This window comes from Esox lucius, chromosome 7, assembly GCF_011004845.1.
Source record: "Esox lucius isolate fEsoLuc1 chromosome 7, fEsoLuc1.pri, whole genome shotgun sequence".
In the NCBI taxonomy this organism is placed as follows: domain Eukaryota; kingdom Metazoa; phylum Chordata; class Actinopteri; order Esociformes; family Esocidae; genus Esox; species Esox lucius.
In genome coordinates, this window is record NC_047575.1 from 50,773,987 (window position 1) to 50,796,500 (window position 22,514).

The 22,514-nt window shown below is 40.0% G+C and overlaps 1 protein-coding gene across 3 annotated transcripts in view; it reads left to right on the forward strand.

Annotated features, from left to right (window-relative positions):
* LOC105007791 (hemicentin-1) overlaps positions 1-22,514 on the forward strand; it is an 87,696-nt gene that overhangs the window by 20,087 nt on the left and 45,095 nt on the right. For all 3 annotated transcript variants that reach the window (XR_004575910.1, XM_034293058.1, XM_029120749.2), the window contains exons 12-20: positions 5,598-5,728; positions 5,825-5,961; positions 6,205-6,355; positions 8,132-8,212; positions 10,311-10,484; positions 11,385-11,660; positions 12,203-12,347; positions 14,472-14,602; positions 16,839-16,975. Coding sequence is in view for 2 of the 3 variants with exons in the window: in XM_034293058.1 (XP_034148949.1) it covers positions 5,598-5,728; positions 5,825-5,961; positions 6,205-6,355; positions 8,132-8,212; positions 10,311-10,484; positions 11,385-11,660; positions 12,203-12,347; positions 14,472-14,602; positions 16,839-16,975 (1,363 nt within the window). In the remaining variant the exon portion in view is untranslated. The remainder of the gene's footprint in view (positions 1-5,597; positions 5,729-5,824; positions 5,962-6,204; positions 6,356-8,131; positions 8,213-10,310; positions 10,485-11,384; positions 11,661-12,202; positions 12,348-14,471; positions 14,603-16,838; positions 16,976-22,514) is intronic.

Consider the following 22,514-nt stretch of genomic DNA (forward strand, 5'->3'; position numbering starts at 1 on the left):
CTGTTATTGAAACTACGTAGTGTTTACTGCTTTTAGTTCAAGCCTGTGTCTGTTTTTATATGGACAGAATAGAATATTAAAATCGGCAGAATATTGTCTACTATAATCCTATTCATGGATTGCTATGTTGCAGTGTTTGAGTCCATAAACTCTCAACTGACACGCAACATTTGACATTACTGAATCGTAATTTAGACTTTTGTAATACAAGTAAAACAATGTTTTTTAATATACTTCATAATGTTGCAATAATTTTTTTAATCATTGTTTTAATTTGAATAGATCAACTGTTATTTCTGAGAATTCATATTTAATTATAAGTCTATGCGCATGAATCTCTTCCTTTTAGTTAATCATTATTATTTAAACTGAAATACAATTATTTGACTGGAAACATAGCTGTCAATTATGCAAACATTACATTTTGCTTGAATGATGCTACTTTTCTGCACTAATATTTCCTGAAGACTTTTTCCACCAGATTTCTTTGATAAAGTAGAATATGCCACAGTAGACCAAAACGAAAATTTGACTCTACGTATTTAAAGTAGTGTGTTTACACTACTTTGGTTGTTATACGGGCAATAAGCTACATGTTCAACCCATCATTGTTTCATTAATATTTTCAGAGTAACTTAACTCTTCCTAACTCAATTTAGGAGGACATGAGGTCTTGGCCCACACCTCCAGAATACCAGGCTTGAAAGACAAAGTCCTGGTTGTGTTGCAGATCAAGACGATACCTGACGATTTCAGCTTCCACTCTACTGACCCCCACCTCGGGTTGTCCCTGTCCTTGTCCATCTGGTCATGCTTCTGACCTGGAATAGATTTAGTAGACTCTGGAGTCCACATGCATTTATTAATCATTACAACTTGTACTCTTAAAATGTTCACCTGGCACATCCAGAAGAGGACTGGTCACCCCTCTGAGCCTAGTTCCTCTCTAGGTTTCTTCCTACATTTCGGCCTTCTTAGGAAGTTTTTCCTAGCCACTGAAATTCAACACTGTTGTTGTGTGATCCTAGGGGTTTCAGGCATGGTGTTTTGTACTTTGTGACAACTGCTGATGTAAAAAGGGCTTTATAAATACATTTCATTGATTGGTATGATTGATTGAATGAGGGGTAAATACAATAGATTTTTTTCCTAAAATATCTAATGAAATGGAGTTGGAACAGAAAATGTAATTTGTTTATTTACAATGGACTAAAGACGACAAATTACTGTTAATTCCACATTAACCCAAGGAGAGAGACGAGTGAGACAAAGCGCCTGTTAGAAGACTTGTACTGTCACATGCCTAATAATTTATTAAATAGGAATACAATGTAAAAAAAAATGTATCTGGTCTCTAAACACTTAAATCACAGATTGGGTCACGATGAAGGAAATATATTAACGATCAAAATCTTTACCGTAGATTGTGTAATTTGTTGATAACAAAATGATGAAACAACGGTCAGTGAAAACTAAAATCACCAACGGATTGAGGGCTGGATTCAAACTTCAAAGTAAACAATTGAAATAACAGGCTGTTCCAACTTGCGGGAATTTCATCACAGCAACTCATAATGTGACTCAGTAGTGTGCATGTCCCCAACATGCCTGTATGCACTCCCAAGAACATCTGGATAGGCTCCTGATGAGACAGCGGATGGTGTACAGGGGGATCTCCTCCCAGACCTGAATCAGGGCATTAGTGAGCTCCGGTTGTCACTTTCATTTGCACCAAAACAGGTTGATTCACATTTGCTTACACTTCCTAACTGGACAGATTGATATTCCTGAAGTTTAATTTAATTGGTGTTATATTGTGATGATTACGTGTTCCCTTAATTTCTTTGAACAGTGTAGTTTTCAGTTTGTGAGTTTAGAATTGGAAACAGAACAATGTAATATACAGCTATTTAGAAAAAGTAATTGAAGGAAGGTGTAGCTTTCAAAATGTTATTTTCCAAATCAATTGCATTTACAAATACATACAAGTTAGACGACAATGGCCAGGCACAGTAGACCTGACAATTGAAATTTTTTGGAAATGAAATAATGACACAAAAACATCGAGAGGGGTCAGCTGAGGTGGCTTGGGCATCTGTTTCGGATGCATCCGGAACGCCTTCCTGGGAAGGTGTTCCGGTCCCGTCCCACCGGGAGGAGACCCCGGGGAAGACCTCGGACATGCTGGAGGGACTATGTCTCCCGGCTGGCCTGGGAACGCCTCGGTGTCCCCCCGGAAGAGCTAGAGGAAGTGTCTGGGGAGAGGGACTGCTCCCCAGACACTTCTGCTTAGACTGCTGCCCCCGCGACCCGGCCCCGGATAAGCGGAAGAAGATGGATGGATGGACACAAAAACAATATCAAAATCCAGATGTTTAATTAACATTTAATATAATGTACATTCTTACATTTTTCCTAAGTAAGCTATAGAATTTACAATCCTACATTTTAGTGCCTAAACTACAGAAGTAAGACCTTGTATGCTGCTGGCAGTTTCTTGAGTCAAGCTAATCTTTTCTTGTCGGCTTGCCCCGCTTAAAAACAAATGTTTTCAATTCATTCCATACATTTTCTATCTGGTTCAAATCTTGGTCTTGACTCAGACTCAATTTGTTTCAATCTTGGTCTTGACTTGGTCTCGCTTCAGGTCTTTAAACACAGCTCTGGCTATTTGTATAGACCTATGCAATCAAAATCTTGTAATTAATTAAACTAGCCAAGATGTGTTTTTTAAATAAAATTGCTTCACATTAACAGAAAAAGATAAAAAACTGACTACTGTATTTACCATTGGTTTTTAATTATGGTAGAAGCACACCCATCCTAAACACATCTCAAAGTAGACCAAAAATGCTAGACAGATGTTGATACCCAGGCAGGTGCTAATCACTCTGAATGGGTGATACCCACAAATAAAAGATAAAATATTATTTTATAGAACCATGAAGAGGATGCAGTTTCATATGTAATTCATCAAAGGTATTACAGTAATTTATTATTAGTGAAACAAAATTAAAAACAATATCCCTGACTGTTTCATAACACTTTGATATTAAGTTAGGTTTATGCTAATTGTTTTACCTATAATGGGCCTAGTAATCAAAAATGCTCATGGATTTATCTATCAAGACTTTAAATGTGGTGGATTTTCACTTTACAAATGTAAAAAAAGTCTTATTAAACAAACAAAAATGCTATATTCTGTGTTCTTTTAAGTTATTGTTTATTTCGTATTCTAATCATAAGACCTCAAATACATATAACACATATATAACAATATAACACATTCCTGTATTCCTCAAATTTATTTGACTTTTAAAACAAACAAATCTTGTTATTCATTCTTTTTAAGACTATTGAATGCTAACAGCTAAACAGCGGATACTGGGGGTCTGAAAGGCCTGGCAGTTCTAGACTAGTGTATATCTTGTATGTAAGCCTTATATGGCCATAACTAGCTCACAGTACTGTGTTGTGTATTCTGTCCTGCAATGTCTATACAGTTGAGGACAACCGGAAGTTCTTTGAGATGAAATCGAGTTTGTAAGACCGAGTATTGAGTCTGTAACATCATGAACAATAGATTATCAAATGCTGCAATAAATAATTGGATTACTCTCCCCTTGACGACCGGGTACATGATCATTATTTCAACCACTATACGAAACGACTGATTTCTAAAAAGAGTAATATGTTGTGGCCAATTAGGGGAGTATACAGTATAGCCTACTGCCGGTTTTAAAGTCAATTTGCGAATTGTCACAAGATGCGTTCTTCTACAATGCTCCACTTCAAAGGAAGTTAGGAGCTGTAATGTTACGAACATAGTAAACATTGTGTGCAACCATCGTTCAGAAAATAATTTTCGAGAACTAATAGCATTTTCAGTGTTCTAGCTCCGCCATGCTTTGGAAAAGTGCAATCACAGCTTGAGGCCATCTAACGCATCTTGTGCTAAACTGGTATGGTTGGTCTCCAACAAACACACATCAAACCAAATAAATAAACAAATAAAGCCACCATACATGAAATGTTACAGTACTATTAACTAACATTATAGCTAATCATCAGGTAAAGATAGCAACCTAACAATCAAGCTAGAAACCAGGAAATGTTAGTTACTGTAGCGGATTACTTAATGTTACCTGGCAAATTAATGGTAACAGCAACAGCATTAGCTATAGCTTGCTAAATAGCAATGCAAAAAACTTTCTGACAACTTTTTAAAAAGAGACACAAGAATTATCTGTAGCTAGCTAGAAAACCTTAGATTTACCCTTATACATGTAGGAATGATTTGCGGCAGACTGAAATTATATCCTCTGATTACATACAAAGTCCTTTGTTGTTTGTGTTTAGTCTGATCACCTTTTTTACACATCTGTCTTTTTGCTACCGTTCACATTCAAGGTGTTCAATACTCCAAGAATCTGTAAATCTTTCATTGTCTCTATCATAGATTCCATGGTTGTCCTCTGCTTGTAAATGTAATCCATGGACAGTTGTTTTATACAAGACGAGCTAGCGTTTTTCATTGGCACTGCAATGAAATGCCTCAATTTTGCCTGAACGTATTCAACAGTATCAAAGTCTGGGATTTACTCATCATCATCAGATTATTCTTATGAATCATGGCATCACAATTTGAGATTAATGATAACACCAGCTAAATTTAGGGCAGCGATGTGGTTCACAGCTGTAGCAACGTGATTGCAATTTTCTGCTTTTAAAATACCTGAGGTTGCAATTCATCTGAACAAGTATGGGTGTTATAACAGAAACCTATAATTTGGCAGACCAATCAGAACTCACTATGTCAGCATGTCCAGCCCCTTCATAATCTTCATTATCTTGGGGACAAAAACATCAACGGCATTAAGTATTTTTGGACGGTACTGGTTCAAATCCATTCAGGTTTTTTATATACAGTATTGGTTCTAAACCAGCCAGGTGTTTTATGTACAGTATTGGTTCCAATACAGTCAGCTCTTTAGAAACAGTATTGGTTTAAATCCAGCCATGTATTTTATATTCAGTATCCAGCCACATGTTTTATAGAAAGTATTGGTTCTAATCCATCCAGGTGTTTTGTATAAAGTATTGGTTCTAATTCATCCAGGTGTTTTATAGACAGTATTGGTTCTAATCCAGCCAGGTGTTTTATGTACAGTATTGGTTCCAATACAGTCAGCTCTTTAGAAACAGTATTGGTTTAAATCCAGCCATGTATTTTATATTCAGTATCCAGCCACATGTTTTATAGAAAGTATTGGTTTTAATCCATTCAGTTTTTTTATAGACAGTATTGGTTCTAATCCAGTCAGGTGTTTTATAGACAGTATTGGTTCTAATCCAGCCAGGTGTTTTATAGACCATATTGGTTCTAATCCAGTCAGCTCTTTAGAAACAGTATTGGTTTAAATCCAGCCATGTATTTTATATTCAGTATCCAGCCACATGTTTTATAGAAAGTATTGGTTTTAATCCATTCAGTTTTTTTATAGACAGTATTGGTTCTAATCCAGTCAGGTGTTTTATAGACAGTATTGGTTCTAATCCAGCCAGGTGTTTTATAGACCATATTGGTTCTAATCCAGTCAGGTGTACACAGGACCCCAGTACACCATCAGTAGGATTTTGCGGATGCACACTGGTACCTACGCCTGTCAGGCTCAGAATACGTACCTCAACACCCGCTCTATGAAGACCATCAGCCTCATTGTCTACTGTGAGTAACCCTTCACATCTTACTCCTAACCTCTTAGTCCTGACCTATAGTGCATGACTTCAATCATCTCTGTATGGTGTGCCCCTTGCCTCCCAGACCCTCCAGAAGGTTCTCCTTCCTGCTCTGTTCTGCCAGCGATGAATTCCTCTTCGCTCAACCTGACCTGTTCCTGGACAGGGGGCCTGCCGTCCCCCTCACTCCACTGGACTAGAGACCTGCTGACCCTGACAGAGGTACACACACACACACACACACACACAGGTACACACACACACACACACACAGGCACACACACACAGGCACACACACACAGGCACACACACACACACACAAACAGGCACACACACACACAGGTACACACACACACAAACAGGCACACACACACAGGTACACACACACACAAACAAACACACACACAGATGCTAAAAGGCTGCTAACAAATGTAATTGTTGTTATTTTTGTTGTTACTACTCCAGGAATGGCTAAAGCCTAGAGATGAAGGGGCGTGGCCAGCAGAATATGTGTCTGTACTGCAGTCTGGATCCCAGACCTCCAACAACACTCTGTTCACCTGCTTGGGGACACACCCTGCTCTCAACACCTCCACACAATGCACTGCAAGGGCCTGTGAGTACACACACAGACTGTGTACTGTACACATATATATACACACTCATCAGAATATATACACTGAGTGTATACTGTACACATATATATACACACTCATCAGAATATATACACAGTCTGTATGCTGTACACACATATATATATATACACACACTCATCAGAATACATAAACAGACTGTATACTGTACACGTATATACATTGAGTAGAACAAGTATTTGATACACTGCCGATATTGCAGGTTTTCCTACTTTTTATCATAGGTACACGTCAACTGTGAGAGACAGAATCTAAAACAAATATCCAGAAAATCACATTGTATGATTTTTAAATAATTAATTTGCATTTTATTGCATGACATAAGTATTTGATCACCTACCAACCATTAAGAATTCTGGCTCTCACAGACCTGTTAGTTTTTCTTTAAAAAGCCCTCCTGTTCTCCACTCATTACCTGTATTAACTGCACCTGTTTGAACTCGTTTCCTGTATAAAAGACAGCTATCCACACACTCAATCAAACAGACTCCAACCTCTCCACAATGGCCAAGACCAGAGAGCTGTGTAAGGACATCAGGGATAAAAATGTAGACCTGCACAAGGCTGGGATGGGCTACAGGAGAATAGGCAAGCAGCTTAGTGAGAAGGCTACAACTGTTGGCGCAATTATTAGAAAATGGAAGAAGTTCAAGATGGCAGTCAATCTCCCTCGGTCTGGGGCTCCATGCAAGATCTCCCCTCCTGGGGCATCAATGATCACGAGGAAAGTGAGGGAACAACCCAGAAATACTCAGCAGGACCTGGTCAATGACATGAAGAGAGCTGGGACCACAGTCTCAAAGAAAACCATTAGTAACACACTACACTGTCATGGATTAAAATCCTGCAGCGCACGCAAGGTCCCCCTGCTCAAGCTAGCGAATGTCCAGGTCCTTCTGAAGTTTGCCAATGACCATCTGGATGATCCAGAGGAGGAATGGGAGAACGTCATGTGGTCTAATGAGACAAAACTATAGCTCTTTGGACTAAACTCCACTCGCCGTGTTTGGAGGATGAAGAAGGATGAGTACAACCCCAAGAACACCATCCCAACCGTGAAGCATGGAGGTGGAAACATCATTCTTTGGATTTGCTTTTCTGCAAAGGGGACAGGACGACTGCACCGTATTGAGGGGAGGATGGATGGGGCCATGTATCGCAAGATCTTGGCCAATAACCTCCTTCCCTCAGTATGAGCATTGAAGATGGGTCGTGGCTGGGTCTTCCAGCATGACAATGACCCAAAACACACAGCCAGGGCAACTAAGGAGTGGCTCCGTAAGAAGCATCTCAAGGTCCTGGAGTGGCCTAGCCAGTCTCCAGACCTTAACCCAATAGAAAATCTTTGGAGGGACCTGAAAGTCCATATTGTGCAGCGGCAGCCCCGAAACCTGAAGGATCTGGAGAAGGTCTGTATGGAGGATTGGGCCAAAATCCCTGCTGCAGTGTGTGCAAACCTGGTCAAGAACTACAGGAAACGTATGATCTCTGTAATTGCAAACAAAGTTTCTGTACCAAATATTAAGTTATGCTTTTCTGATGTATCAAATACTTATGTCATGCAATAGGATTAGTTAGTAGCTCAGGTAGTAGTGTTCATACTGTGCTGTCTAGGGGTGAATTGAAGTGACATATGGCTTGCTCGTGGGTTAATGTAAATGGGACAGATTGGTGCCCATTAAACAGTTAAGTCTGAAACACACACAGCACTGACCCTGATCTTTAGCTCTCTCCCTCAGGGTCTCCTTCTGGTGGTCTGGTGTGTTCTGCTAATGCCACCAGTACAAACCAGCACCTGCTGCTGTCCTGCTCCTGGCAAGGTGACAACAGCAACAACAAAAATAATAAATAATAGTAATATTACAGTTTTTTACAGTCGCTAGGACACATTTCCCAATACTTAGGTCACTTTTTCAAAACTCTGCACACAGTTCTCCAAACCAACTTTCAGCTCGGCACAGTAGTTCATTTCACTTTCAAAATGCACTAAAACTACCAAATCACTTCATACATGTCTCAAATCAACTAATTCTTCCAGAACACTAGCAAATGTTGACAGACAACAAACACACTTTGTCACCCACAAAACAATGACCTAAAAAACACTAACAACAGGTAGCATTTTACAATGTTTTCTTGTGTAAAACAAGGACACATCTCTGTTTATAATTCACTGCAATGTATTTTACTGGAATGAATCAGACATGATTCAGAAAGCCACAATATGTTTTATGTCTTTTATTAATTATTTATTTTCTGCAGTAATTCCAAAATACAAGAATTTGTATGCACACCATCCACTGATACAATAGTAATGCTAATCTACTCGGTCTTCTCCATTTGGCCACAGGTTCTCATCCACATCATATCTTATGTCATCTAGGGCAATACACCTAGGAAAGAATCTTCTGGCATGCCTGATCCATCCCTGACAATCTTCTGCTGATATGTCCAGGCATCCAGCATTCATTGCATCCAGAAGGGATATTTGATCATGTGGATGGTGGTCATAAACCTTCCACTTCCATGGGAGAAAAAGTGACACCATTCTGGGATGGGCTGCAAACCACTCAGTGACTGCACGGGAGTGGTGAAATGCCACATTGTCCCATACAATTGTAAATGTTGGCTGATTTCTTCTCTCCATCCCTTTCCTCACCTAGCACAACCCTTCCATAGAGGTCATGCAGGAACGCAAGGAGATGTTCAGTGTTGTATGGCCCAATTAGTGGTTTGTGTAACAGCAGTCCATATTGCTGCGCACATTGTGATGTTGGCACTCCTCTGGCCCAGGACATCCACTGTGGCTCTCTTCCCAATCATGTTCAGAGTTCCTCTCAAAAGGCACAGTGTACAACTGTTTCATCCTTACCTGATGTTTTTTCAGGACTCTAGAAATAGTTTTTATGCTTACACTGTGAATATTTGCAAAAGTAACGTCTGCCAAGACTCTGTCTCGAATCTCAATGAGTTTTATGTAATTGTTTCTGATGACCACATCAACAATGGCAGTTTCCTGCACATTAGTGAACATCCTTCCTCTCCCACCTGTGTGAGGTAACCATTGAGTCCTAAGCAGATATGCAAAAACAATTACACACAAGTCTATTTACTTCTGCAATGTGCAACTCAGTCAAATGCCCTTGCAGAATACAAGTTACCAGTTGGTTTGCCGGAAAACTCTAACAATAGATGCCACTGTTGAGTGTTGCAGATTTGGCTGCACTCTCTGATCAGCCTCTCTCAGTGAGAGACCATGATTTACTACATGATCAATTACAGTAGCTCTGATCTCATCTGAGACTCCAGCTCTTGATCTTCCTCTTATTCTTCTTCCACCACACATACATGTTCTTCACCCCCTCCCACCACTCTTCTTCCTCTTTCAGCCACTTCTATTTCTGGCTGGGTCCATTTTCTGGCTGGGTCCACATCACAATGCAAAACTACTCAGCAGTTGTCTCCTTTTTGTAATGAAATTGAAAAAGTAACAACTGTGTAGATGTTCATCTACAATGAGAATCAGCTGTGGTTGGTCCAATTGTCCAATTGTTTTTATAGCATCTAATTTTAAGATTTAAAATATATTTCATTAAAATATGACTGTAGAATTGTAGCAAATTGCTGTCACATTCAGCTTTGTATTATGTTATTGTTTTGAACTTAAGTTTAACAGTTTTGAAAACAGTATGTAAGCATGTGCAAATTGGCCTGTAAGTACACAGAGTTTTGGTGGTTGTTGTGTCGAAGTGAGAAAATAATTAATGAAATTTGAAAGATGTAGTCATTGAATGCATTTTGTGCCAAAGCAATTGGTGAAGAGTTTTGAAAAAGTGACCTAAGTATTGGGAAATGTGTCCTAGCGACTGTAAGAAACTGTAATAATTGATACTACTATTAATAAAATTATCTTTCTAGGAGGGTCTCCCAGGGCTGTGGTTTGGTGGGAGGTGCCTAATGGAGATTATAGGGGCCAAGGAGTGGAGACCTCCAACATCTTGGTACCTCGTTCTAATTCCACCCAGAATGGACAGGCCTACACCTGCTATGCAAAACATCCCCTAGACAGGCTGACTAGGAACTGCAGTCTCGGTACAATAATTTCTTACATTTATTTTTTGCAATCAATCTACACACAAGACACTACAATGACATGTGTTATTGAAAATGTAAATATCTCATGCACCTCACACAAGTATTCAGACTCTTTTTCACTACTTTTTCACTACTCACAGATTTGAGGCTACATGGTTATGGGTCTTCCAAATTTGAGGCTTCTTTGTTATGCCTCTACCAGCTTTAAGGCTTCTTGGTTATGCCTCTACCAGCTTTGAGGATTTTTAGTTATGGCTTAAACAGCAGGATGTTATTAGCCAGATTACGAGTGGTACCTTCATTTTCTAGCCTTATTATTATAGGTTAATCGGAAACATACAATATTTTTCCTCATGCTGTCAAAGTCCTTTTGGCTTTTTACCCAAGAGTGACTTCTGTCTAGCCATGTTGTCTTTATAGCAAGTACTCCCATTTATGCAGAGAACCTCTGAAGCATTGTTGGATTAGCCATTGGGGTTTTTGTCACATCCCCGACCTAGGTCCATTTCGCCTGTTTACTTAATTTGTCCAGCTTTATGAAGAGACTTGGTGGTTACAAATGTTTTCCATTTCACAGTGATGTGATGGACTTCTTCCATTTCACTATGATGGAGCCCAATGTGCTCTTGAGAAGTTTCCATGCAACAGCAATTATTTTTAACGTAATTAACCCTGATCCATGCCTCAACATAATTCTCAGAGGTCGACTTCATGGCTAGAATTTTGCCCTGACATGTAATGTCAGAGCAAGACAGGTGTGTGTCTGGTGCAGGAACATTTTCAAAAATGTGTTTTTTCTTTGTCATTATGGGGCATTGTATGTAGATTGATTGGCAAAGAAATACATGTAATTAATTATAAATGAAGTGAACCTAACTGGTATGTATATGTGTGTAGTTCCAGTCAGTAAACCCTATATTCTGCTGAGTGACACGTCACCAGAGGAGGGATCTTCGGTGTGGCTGCGCTGCGGCCTGGAAAACGGCACTGGGCCTCTTTACTTCCTGTGGGAGCGTGAGACTAACAGCGGATTGGTCGAGACCGTCAGCCAGGGCAACAGCAACATGTTGAACATGACAGTTGTCAACCGTAACAACACAGGCTGGTACCGCTGTGTGGCCCAGAACCAGGTCAACCAGGAACGGTCTGACCGCATCTGGATGGACGTCATCTGTTAGTATACACACACCACATCTTGCACATTACAACCTCAACTCTACACACTAAGGCAGACTACTAACGTCTAATGACATGATATGACTATGTTTGTCTGATAGATGTGACAGTGTGTGTCTCTCTAGATGGTCCAGATGTCCCTAGATAGATGTGACTGTTTGTCTTTAGATGGTCCAGATGTCCCCAGATAGATGTAACTGTGTGTCAAGACAGTCTAGATGTCCCCCAGATAGATGTGACGGTGTGTGTCCCTCTAGATGGTCCAGATATCCCCAGATAGATGTAACTGTGTGTGTCTTTCTAGATGGTCCAGATGTCCCCCAGATAGATGTGACTGTGTGTGTCTCTCTAGATGGTCCAGATGTCCCCAGAGAGATGTGACTGTGTGTCTCTCTAGATGGTCCAGATGTCCCCAGATAGATGTGACTGTGTGTGTCCCTCTAGATGGTCCAGATGTCCCCAGATAGATGTAAATGTGTGTGTCTCCCCAGATGGTCCAGATGTTTCCTAGATAGATGTGACTGTGTGTTTCTCCCCAGATGGTCCAGATGTCCCCCAGATAGATGTGAGTCCCTACAATATAACAGATAGAGGATACTCTGCTGTGGAGAGACAGACAGTTTCTCTTCTCTGCCAGGCTCAGGCCAATCCTCCCAGTCAATATGTCTGGTTTTACAACAACAGGTATGTTTTACACATAAAAATAAAAACACATGCATTGTTTGTTCTATCCAGCCCACAGTGCAGAGCTGCAGCTGAAAAGCTTCATATGAACAAAGCATTTTTTAAATAGTAAAATGTAATTTTACATTTTTTGTGTAGTAATGTTTTTGCTAGATGTGTCATAGAATGTAAAAGGACTAAAATAGTCAGGCTCTTTTTCCTTGGGATGGTGGGATAAAACAAGACAGTTAACAAAGTGAGTGTATTATTTTTCTTTATGTAAAGTTATCTTCCTTTTAGAAAATAATAACAAGCCTGAAGGCAGAACCAAAGGTGATAACGGGTAATAAATAACATAAGAAATAGCCCAACCACCGTATGTTCCTGTGGATGACTCGGTAAGTAAAGGGTTCTGTCTGGACTCAAAATAAATGAAATTTCACTTGACCTTTTGTATTTCAATAATACCAGAGCATATGTCAGGCGTCTGTTGACCAAAAACAAACATCAACCCTAAGGTCTTAATGGGCAGGCTGCCTTTGTAGTACAAAACGAAACTGAGCTTAATTCTTGTGTGCAGTGACCATTTCCTTCAATAAGTTCTTATTTTCACACTATACAATTTTAAATGTTCTCAACGTAATCAGAGCAGTTTGATAGCCTTGTCAGATCCACACAGGAAGTTAACTTTAGTTGATTTGTGAAAGCACTTTGTGACAATTGCTGATATAAAAAAAGCTTTACAAAATACATTTGATTGATTGCGATGACGACCCACTCCTCCAAACTGTAGATAATGACTCACTCCATGTGTTTTATATTTCCCTTAATCATCCATAACATTATGACCACCTGCCTAATATTGTGTAGGTCCCCCTTTTGCCCCCAAAACAGCCCTAACCCATCGAGGCATGGAGTCCACTAGAACTCTTAAGGTGTTCTGTGGTATTTGGCACCAAGACGTTAGCAGCAGATCCTTTAAGTCCTGTAAGTTATGAGGTGGGGCCACAATGCATCGAATTTGGAGGCCAAGTCAACACCTTGAACTCGTTCTTGTGTTCCTCAAACCATTCTTGAACCATTTTTGCAGACACGGTCTGCAATAGTGCTCAGGTAGGTGGTAGGTGTCAAAGTAACATCCACATGAATAGCAGGACCCAAGGTTTCTCAGCAGAACATTGCCCAAAGCATCACACTGCCTCAGCCGGCTTATCTTCTTCCCATAGTGCATCCTGGTGCCATGTGTTCTCCAGGTAAGCGATGCAACTGGCCATCCACGTGATGTAAAAGGAAATGTGATTCATCAGACCAGGCCACCTTCTTCCATTGCTCCATGGTCTAGTTCTGATGCTCATATGCCCATTGTAGGTGTTTTCGGCAGTGGACAGGGATCAGCATGGGCACCCTGACTGGTCTGCAGCTACGCAGCCCCATTCGAGAACAAACAGTGATGCACTGTTTGTTCTGGCACCTTTCTGTTCCAGCATTAACTTTTTCTGCAATATGTACTACAGTAGCTTGTCTTTTGGATCAGACCACATGGGTCAGTCTTCGCTCCCCACGTTAATCAATGAGCGTTGGCTACCCATGACCCTGTCGCCGGTAAAGTGCTTTTCCTTCCTTGGACCACTTTTGATAGGTACTGACCACTGCAGACCGGGAACACCCCGCAAGGGCTGCAGTTTTGGAGATTATCTGACCCAGTCATTTAGCCACCACAATTAGGCCCTTGTCAAATTCGCTCAGATTCTTACTCTTGTCCATTTTTCCGGCTTCTAACACATCAACTTTGAGGACAGAATGGTCATTTGCTGCCTAACATATCCCAACCACTGACAATCGCCGTGATAATGAGATTATCTGTATTATTTACTTCACCTGTCAGTGGTCATAATGTTGATCGGTGTATAGTATTAGTATTGGTTCTAATTGGGGGGGAAGGGGGGGGGGGTTATATACGATATTGATTCTAATGCATCCAGGTGTTTAACACATAGTATCAGTTTGAATTCAGCCAGTATTGGTTTTCTAATCCATCTAGGTGTTTTATATACAGTATTGGTTCTAATCCAGTGAGGGGTTTTATACACAGTATTGGTTCTAATCCATCCAGGTGTTTTATATACAGTATTGGTTCTAATCCAGTCAGGTGTACACAGGACCCCAGTTCACCATAACTAGAATTCTGCGGATTCAAACTGGTACATATGCCTGTCTGGCTCAGAACACGTACCTCAACACCCGCTCTATGAAGACCATCAGCCTCACTGTCTACTGTGAGTAACCCCTGACTTCTAACAACTGGTTTGTACCCCATGAACTGTAACCTCTGAACTCTCTCAATGAATTTAAAATATTTCAAAAGCTATTGTAACAGGGTTGCTGTGACCTTCTCACACAGTGTCCAAACCAACGACCTTCTGAACACAGTGATTGGGTTGCACACTGTATGTACTTCATTGCAGCGTTTCATAAATTGATTTTTTTTGTCAGCTTTAAGTTACATTTTCTTGCTGCTGACACAGTACTGCACACATCTGCTCTTTTGCTTGCACAAGTGTTTGCACAAGTGTTTGTTGATTTACAGTCTGCTTTCAAATTCCTATAAAATCCACTGGTTGATCTTAGATTAGTTGGATTGCTCTCCAACACTAATACCGGATTCACAGTGCATTGCAAGCATTTAAAGTGTCCTATTGGGTGTTTTTATTTTTTCCAGATATATTCTTTATGCTTTTGGGCAAAAGTGGCTAGTACCCAGTGTATGAAAGCAACTTAAGATTATTTGATTGACTGTTCTGGTGATGACATGATAGATGTGCTTCTTCTATTTACCAAGTTTGTCAAATCTGGGCAAAATATTTGTTTGGTTTCAATTCACTTAATTGAAAGGGTTTTCAATATCCTGAAAACACTTTTGGATTTTGCCAAGGATTTTTGTGTCCTTAAAACATATACAGTATATCAGAGCTGCTTCTTTAGCTTGATCCTGAATCTCAATAACTGCTTCTTAAAACAGAAAACCATCTAAAGTTGTCTGACCTACCCCTGTAGCTGGGCAATAGGTGATGCACACAAATGATGAGTGTTCTTGTTGAATATTGGCAAGACATAAGAAGTTGTTGGTATGAAATCAATATCACTTGGCTGACTATGAACATTTGATTTTGCATCCATTTCCATGTTCAATAGAACATAATTGTGTCCTATTTGTACCTTATTTAAATAATTCCTTAAAGGGTATGCACAGCAAAATCTACTCTAGTCCCCAGATTACTACCTCAAGAAGCTGGTTTAGAGAATACCAAGAGTGACAGATAAGTTTTCATCAAAGCAAAGTGTGTCTAAAATATAAGTGTTTTGATTTGTTTAACACCTTTTTGAATATTACATGATTCTGTATGCATTATTTCAAAGTTTTGATGATTTCACTATTATTCTTTTACATTTACATTGTAAATGGCCCCCAAGCCACTCTCCCACGCCATAAGGCCAATGTAAATGTCTCATATTCCTGAGATTGGCAGAGTGTGATTCCTTGAGAGAGAATCTAAAAACTGATGGCCTCTCATCCCTCAATATCTAGATGAGCTTAAATGTAACAAGATATACCTTCATACAGTCTTAATACAATTACAGTTTCACATTATCAACAATTGCAATATTGGTTATTATTGGTCCCGAATTTAAAAGTGAATTTAAAACCCCTTTTTTCAGGGTTTGAAATTTTTTCCAGAATATGACCAGATTCACAGAATATGACCAGATTCACATTTTCTGACAATATTTATTCAAATGTTTCTTAGTTCCTCAAAAGTCTGCAAGTCGGACATAGATGCTGTTTTTCAAGCCTTGGCCCACAACACATTTTGAAGTGAACCAGGGGTTGGATCTGGTTTTTATTCTTATTTTTTATATGGTGCATTTTTAGAAAATCGTAGGAATGTAATGTATCTGTATAAGAAAATGAATTTATATAATTTTAAATCATTTAAAAAAAATTATACATTAAAATTACTGTCTGGAAAACTATTTAGGTGTGACGTGCAGTTGTGGCCAAAATTAGCATACCCTTAGAGAATTGGTAATTATGTAAATAAATTTAAGATACATGAGGGAGAAGGCAAAACAGATTTATTTTATTTTTTAAATATTCAACTGTAGGTTATTACTGAATGGCACAATCATAAAACAAAACATGGCAACACAAAAATTTAATGAACCTAAAAGTCTGCATACCCTTAGTTCTTAAAATACTGTTTTTTTAAATCAATACCCAAAATTTCACAATTCTGTTAGGGTATGTAAACTTATGAGCACAACTGTACACCCTGCTTCAAAAATTTAAACTTAAGCCTGACCTCTAAGCTGGATCAAACCATTTTTCTTCTGTCAAGATTTATTGTGTTTGTGGCGACTACACCCACACACCCACATGCAAAGCACACACATATGCACAATAAGACCAAAGTTAATAGTGTTACACTGTATGTTGTGCCACTTGTATACCAGACCCTCCAGAAGGTTCCCCTTCCTGCTCTGTTCTGCCAGCGATGAATTCCTCTTCCCTCAACCTGACCTGTTCCTGGACAGGGGGCCTGCCGTCCCCCTCACTCCACTGGACTAGAGACCTGCTGACCCTGACACAGGTACACACACACACACACACACACACACACACAGGTACACACACACACATGCACACTGTGATGGAAATTTACAATGTATCGACACTCGGAGTAAGGGACACAGAGACAAAATTATCTTTGTACATTATAACCGTTTTATTAACTATTATGCACAGAGACTATTATGAGAGACACGTCAACCGCTTACACACACATAAACGTCTGAGGTGTCTCTAACTCCATACATGAACAATCCATATTTATTACATAGAAAAAGAGGTGTGGTAAGTCGTTGACCATCGGTCTCATGTCATTCAAACACACACCCTTTGTTCTATCACATGTCCTGGGCTTGACACTAGGGACATGGTGTCTTCCCTCATGTGGTTAACTTTCTCAACCCTTAAGGGAAACTTAAAGCATCTAGACAACCTCCAGGTCGGCAGATGATTAACCCCACAACCCATTGTGACCAATCAAGAATGACCCCTAAGACATATACCAGATTCCCCTCTCCTACGTTCCTAAAGAACAGAAAGGACTGACACCCTTCTTTGTCTAGGCAGGAGGACATGGCCCAAATACCTAATAATCCTCTGATATTATACAGACATGTGTGTCACAATCAAAGTAAAGATTTACATACCAGCCAATAGAAAGACAGACATTTCTCAAATGTACCTTAGTTCAAAATTTCCATAACAACACACACAGACACACACACACACAGGTACACATACACACAGGTACACACACACAGACACACACACAGGTACACACACGCACACACACACACACACACACACACACACACACACACACACACAGGTACACATACACACAGGTACACACACACAGACACACACACAGACACACACACAGGTACACACACACACACAGACATTCTGTTGGTTTTGGAAACTTATTTTATACTGCTCAAAACAAAGGAACACTTAAATCACACATCGGGTCTCGATAAACGGAACATATTAAAGATCAAAATCTTTACTGCACTTTGTGTAATTCATTGAGAACAAAATGTAAATAAATATTGAAATCTCAGGATGTGAATTTCATCACGGCAACTCACGTTGCAACTCAGTAGTGTGTATGGCTCCCATGTCCCTGTATGCACTCCCAACAATGTCTGGGCATGCTCCTGATGAGATGGCGGACGGTGTCCTGGGGAATCTCCTCCCTGACCTGGATCATGGCATCAGTGAGCTCCTAGACAGTCTGTGGTGATACTTGTTGGCGTCGGATTCACCGATACATAACGTACCAGAGGTTCTCAATTGGATTCGGGTCTGGGGAATGTGAGGGACAGTCAATGGCATCAATGCCTTCATCATCCAAGAACTGCCTACACACTCAGGCTACATGAGCAAAGGTCCCATTAGAGGACGTTGGGCCCTCATGCCACCCTCATGGAGTCTGTTTCTGACAGTTTTGTCAGAAACATGCACACCAGTAGCCTGCTGGAGGTCATTTTGTAGGGCTCTGGCAGTGCTCCTCCTGTTCCTCCTTGCACAAAGGAACAGACACCGGTCCTGCTGCTGGGTTGATACCCTTCTATGGCCCTGTCCAGCCCTCCGTGTGTAGCAAGCAAGTGTATTTATATAGCACAATTCATACATAGAAGCAAATCAATGTACTTTACAAAAAAAAGGAAAAATATAAACATACAATAGAATAAAAACAAATAAAACATAGAATAAGAAAATGGAAATAGAGTAAAAACTAATCAAAAACATATGAAGCTGTATAAGCTGTAAGGCTAAAGAGTGTGGCTACGTTTAAGCGCTCAGTCATAGAAAAGATAAGTGTTTTTTTTTACCTGGATTTACAGGTTTTTTTTATCAAAAGATCTGAAAACCTTCTATCAAAAGATCTGAAAACCTTCTATCAAAAGATCTGAAAACCTCCCATCAAAAGGTATGAAAACCTCTTATCCAGAGATCTGAAAACCTCCCATCAAAAGGTCTGAAAACCTCTTATCCAGAGGTCTGAAAACCTCTCATCAAAAGGTCTGAAATCCTCCTATCAAAATGTCAGAAAACCTTTTCCCCCAGAGGAGTTAAGTGCTAATTCATAGGCACTTGAAAATAGGTTATTCCTCTGATAGCACCAGAACTTGCATTACATAGGAATGTATAAAAGCTGTAAGGCTAAATAGTGCAGTTAGGTTTAAGTGCTCAATCTTAGGTGTCTGAAAAGAGAAGTGTTTTTAACCTGGATTTAAAAATGTATACATTTGGGGCACGTCTAAGATCTTTTTGGGGAGTCCAGTTTAATAGGACATTACAGTAATCAACGCTACTAGAGATAAAAGTGTGGATGAGCTTCTATTGGTCTTTTTGGGACACCAAGCCCTTGATTCTGGCTATATTTTTAAGATGATGGAATGCTGTTTTGGTGACCACTTTGATATATGACTGTTAAATGTGATGTCTGAGTCTATCAGAACACCAAGATTACTCACTTTGTCCCTGGTTTTTAGGGTCAGAGAATCCAACTCATTACTAATACTAGTTATTTTATTTTTGTTGCCAAACAAAATTATCTCTGTTTTATCTTGGTTTGATTGTAGACAATTTTGGTTCATCCAGGTATTTATGTGCTCTATACAGTGACACTGTGAGTCTATTCTGCTGTTGTCATACGGTTCGAGAGCCATATATATTTGATTATCATCGGCATAGCTATGGTAGTTAATTTTGTTATTCTATAGAATTTGGCCCAGAGGTACCATATAGAGATTGAAAAGAAGCGGTCAGAGAACTGATCCTTGGGGAACTCCGCATGTCATAGCCACCCTATCAATCAATCAATCAAATCAAAGCCCTTTTTACAACAGCAGTTTTCAAGTGCTTTACAGAGACACCCGGCCTTAAACCTCAAGGAGCAAACAATAGTAGTGTTGAATATCAGATTCATGATTACCAATGGTGACAAAGTAACCCCGTCATCTAGATAAGATCAGAATTAATGATGTACTGTCCCGGAGAGTCCTACTCAATTCTTCAGCCTATCTATAAGTGTTCTATGATCTACAGTGTCAAATGCTGCCCTGAGATCTAATAGAACCAGAACTTTTATTTAATCTGAATCAGTATTCCGCCGTATATCATTTAAAACGTTAATCAAGGCTGTTTCAGTACTGTGGTGAGGTCTGAAGTCTTCCTGAAATTTGTCTTTGAGACTGCTTGAGTTCACAAAATGGCTGAGTTGATTGAATACAACCTTCTCAATGATCTTGGCTATGAAAGGGAGATTTGATACAGGTCAATAGTTATATGCATGCATTATATGCATCCAGTGTTCCCTTTTTTAATTGGGGCTTAATGGCAGCTGTTTTTATAGACATTGGGAAAATGCCTGATGGAAAATTTTTGAAATTTTGACCTAAGGTCCGTTTGAGAAATGTCTGTCTTTCCATTGGCTGGTATGTAAATCTTTACTTTGATTGTGACACGTCTGTATAATATCAGAGGATTATTAGGTATTTGGGCCATGTCATCCTGCCTAGACAAAGAAGGGTGTCAGTCCTCTCTGTTCCTTAGGAATGTGGTCCTTGGGGGGAAGTAAGGTCAGTTGGCCCCTTTAGGTAAACACAACAGTAAACATTATGGCAGGAAGGATAAGGTGGGGGGACAGCCCGCCCTTTGGGTAAGTACCTATGTGACACAAGACAGATGGGCAACAACTTACCACACCCCTTTTAACTGTAATAAATACGAACTGTTCATGTGTTAAGTCAGAGACTCCTCGGTCGCTTATGTTTGTAAGTGTTTGACATGTCTCTCTTATTTGCAAATAATTAATAAACTGTTATATTGTGCCAAGAGAATTTTGTCTCTGTTTCTTACTCCTTTAATAGTGTCGATCGATGGAATTACCATCACAACTCTTAAAATGTTCACCCGGCAAAGCCAGAAGAGGACTGGTCAACCCTCCAAGCCTGGTTACTCTCTAGGTTTCTTCCGGCATGTCTTAGGGAGTTTTTCGTAGTCACTGTGCTTCAACATTCTTGTTGCTTGCTCCATGGGGTTTCAGGCTGGGTGTATTGTAAAAAGGGCTTTATAAATACATTTGATTGATTGACTGCTTCTTCCCTAAATAATTATTGCATAGTATGGAGCTGTGCTTGGGTCATTGTTCTGTTGTAGGAGGAAATTGGCTCCAATCATGTGCCGTCCACAGGGTATGGCATGGTGTTGCAAAATGGAGTGATAGCCTGCCTTCTATAAGATCCCTTTTACCCTGTAAAAATCCCCCACTTTACCACCACCAAAGCACCCCCAGACCATTACATTGCCTCCACCAAGTTTGACAGATGGCAAAATGCACTCTGACAAATGTTCTTCTTTATGATCTGAACACATTAGCCTGTCCATAACACTTTTCTCCAATCTTCCTCTATTGCCTATGTTCTTTTGCGCATATTAATCTTTTCTTTTCATTAGCCAGTCTGAGATGTATTTTTCTCTGCAACTCTGCCTAGGAGGCCAGCATTCTGGAGTCATCTCTTCACAGTTGATGTTGAGACTTGTGTTTTAAAAGTATTAGACAGACCACAGACTACACCATCTAACAAGGACACTGTACCGTCACTACGACCACGAAGACATAACTTGGTTATTATGTCGCAATTTAATACAATTGATCAAAAGTCCCTTGAAGAAACAGTTGACATCTTAAAGCTTCCACATGCTGTCTGGACACACTGCCATCAGACTTAAAAAAAAAATGTACTCTATAACAATGGACCTACAGCAAATAGGTAATAGCTCTCTGCAATCAGGCATTTTCCCAACGTTCTATAATAGAACTTTTTGGCATCAACACAACTTGGCGTGTTTGGAGGAGGAGGAAATGCTGCCTATGACCCGAAGAACACCATTCCCACCGTCAAACATGGAGGTGGAAACATTATGCTTTGGGGGTGTTTTTCTGCTAAGGGGACAGAACAACTTCACTGCATCAAAGGGACGATTGACGGGGCCATGTACCGTCAAATCTTGGGTGAGAACCTCCTTCCCTCAGCCAGGGCATTGAAAATGGGTACACTTCAAATTATATAATTCATTTGCATTTAATTGTATGACACAAGTATTTGATCACCTACCAACCAGTAAGAATTCTGGCTCTCACAGACCTGTTAGTATTTCTTTAAGAAGCCCTCCTGTTCTCCACTCATTACCTGTATTAACTGCACCTGTTTGAACTCGTTACCTGTATAAAAGACAGCTATCCACACACTCAATCAAACAGACTCCAACCTCTTCACAATGGCCAAGACCAGAGAGTTGTGTATGGACATCAGGGATACAATTGTAGACCTGCACAAGGCTGGGATGGGCTACAAGACAATAGGCAAGCAGCTTGGTGAGAAGGAAACAACTCTTGGTGCAATTATTAGAAAATGGAAGAAGTTCAAGATAATGGTCACTCTCCCTCAGTCTGGGGCTCCATGCAAGATCTCATCTCGTGGGGCATGAAAGATCATGAGGAAGGTGAGGGATCAACCCAGAACTACACGGCAGGACCTGGTCAATGA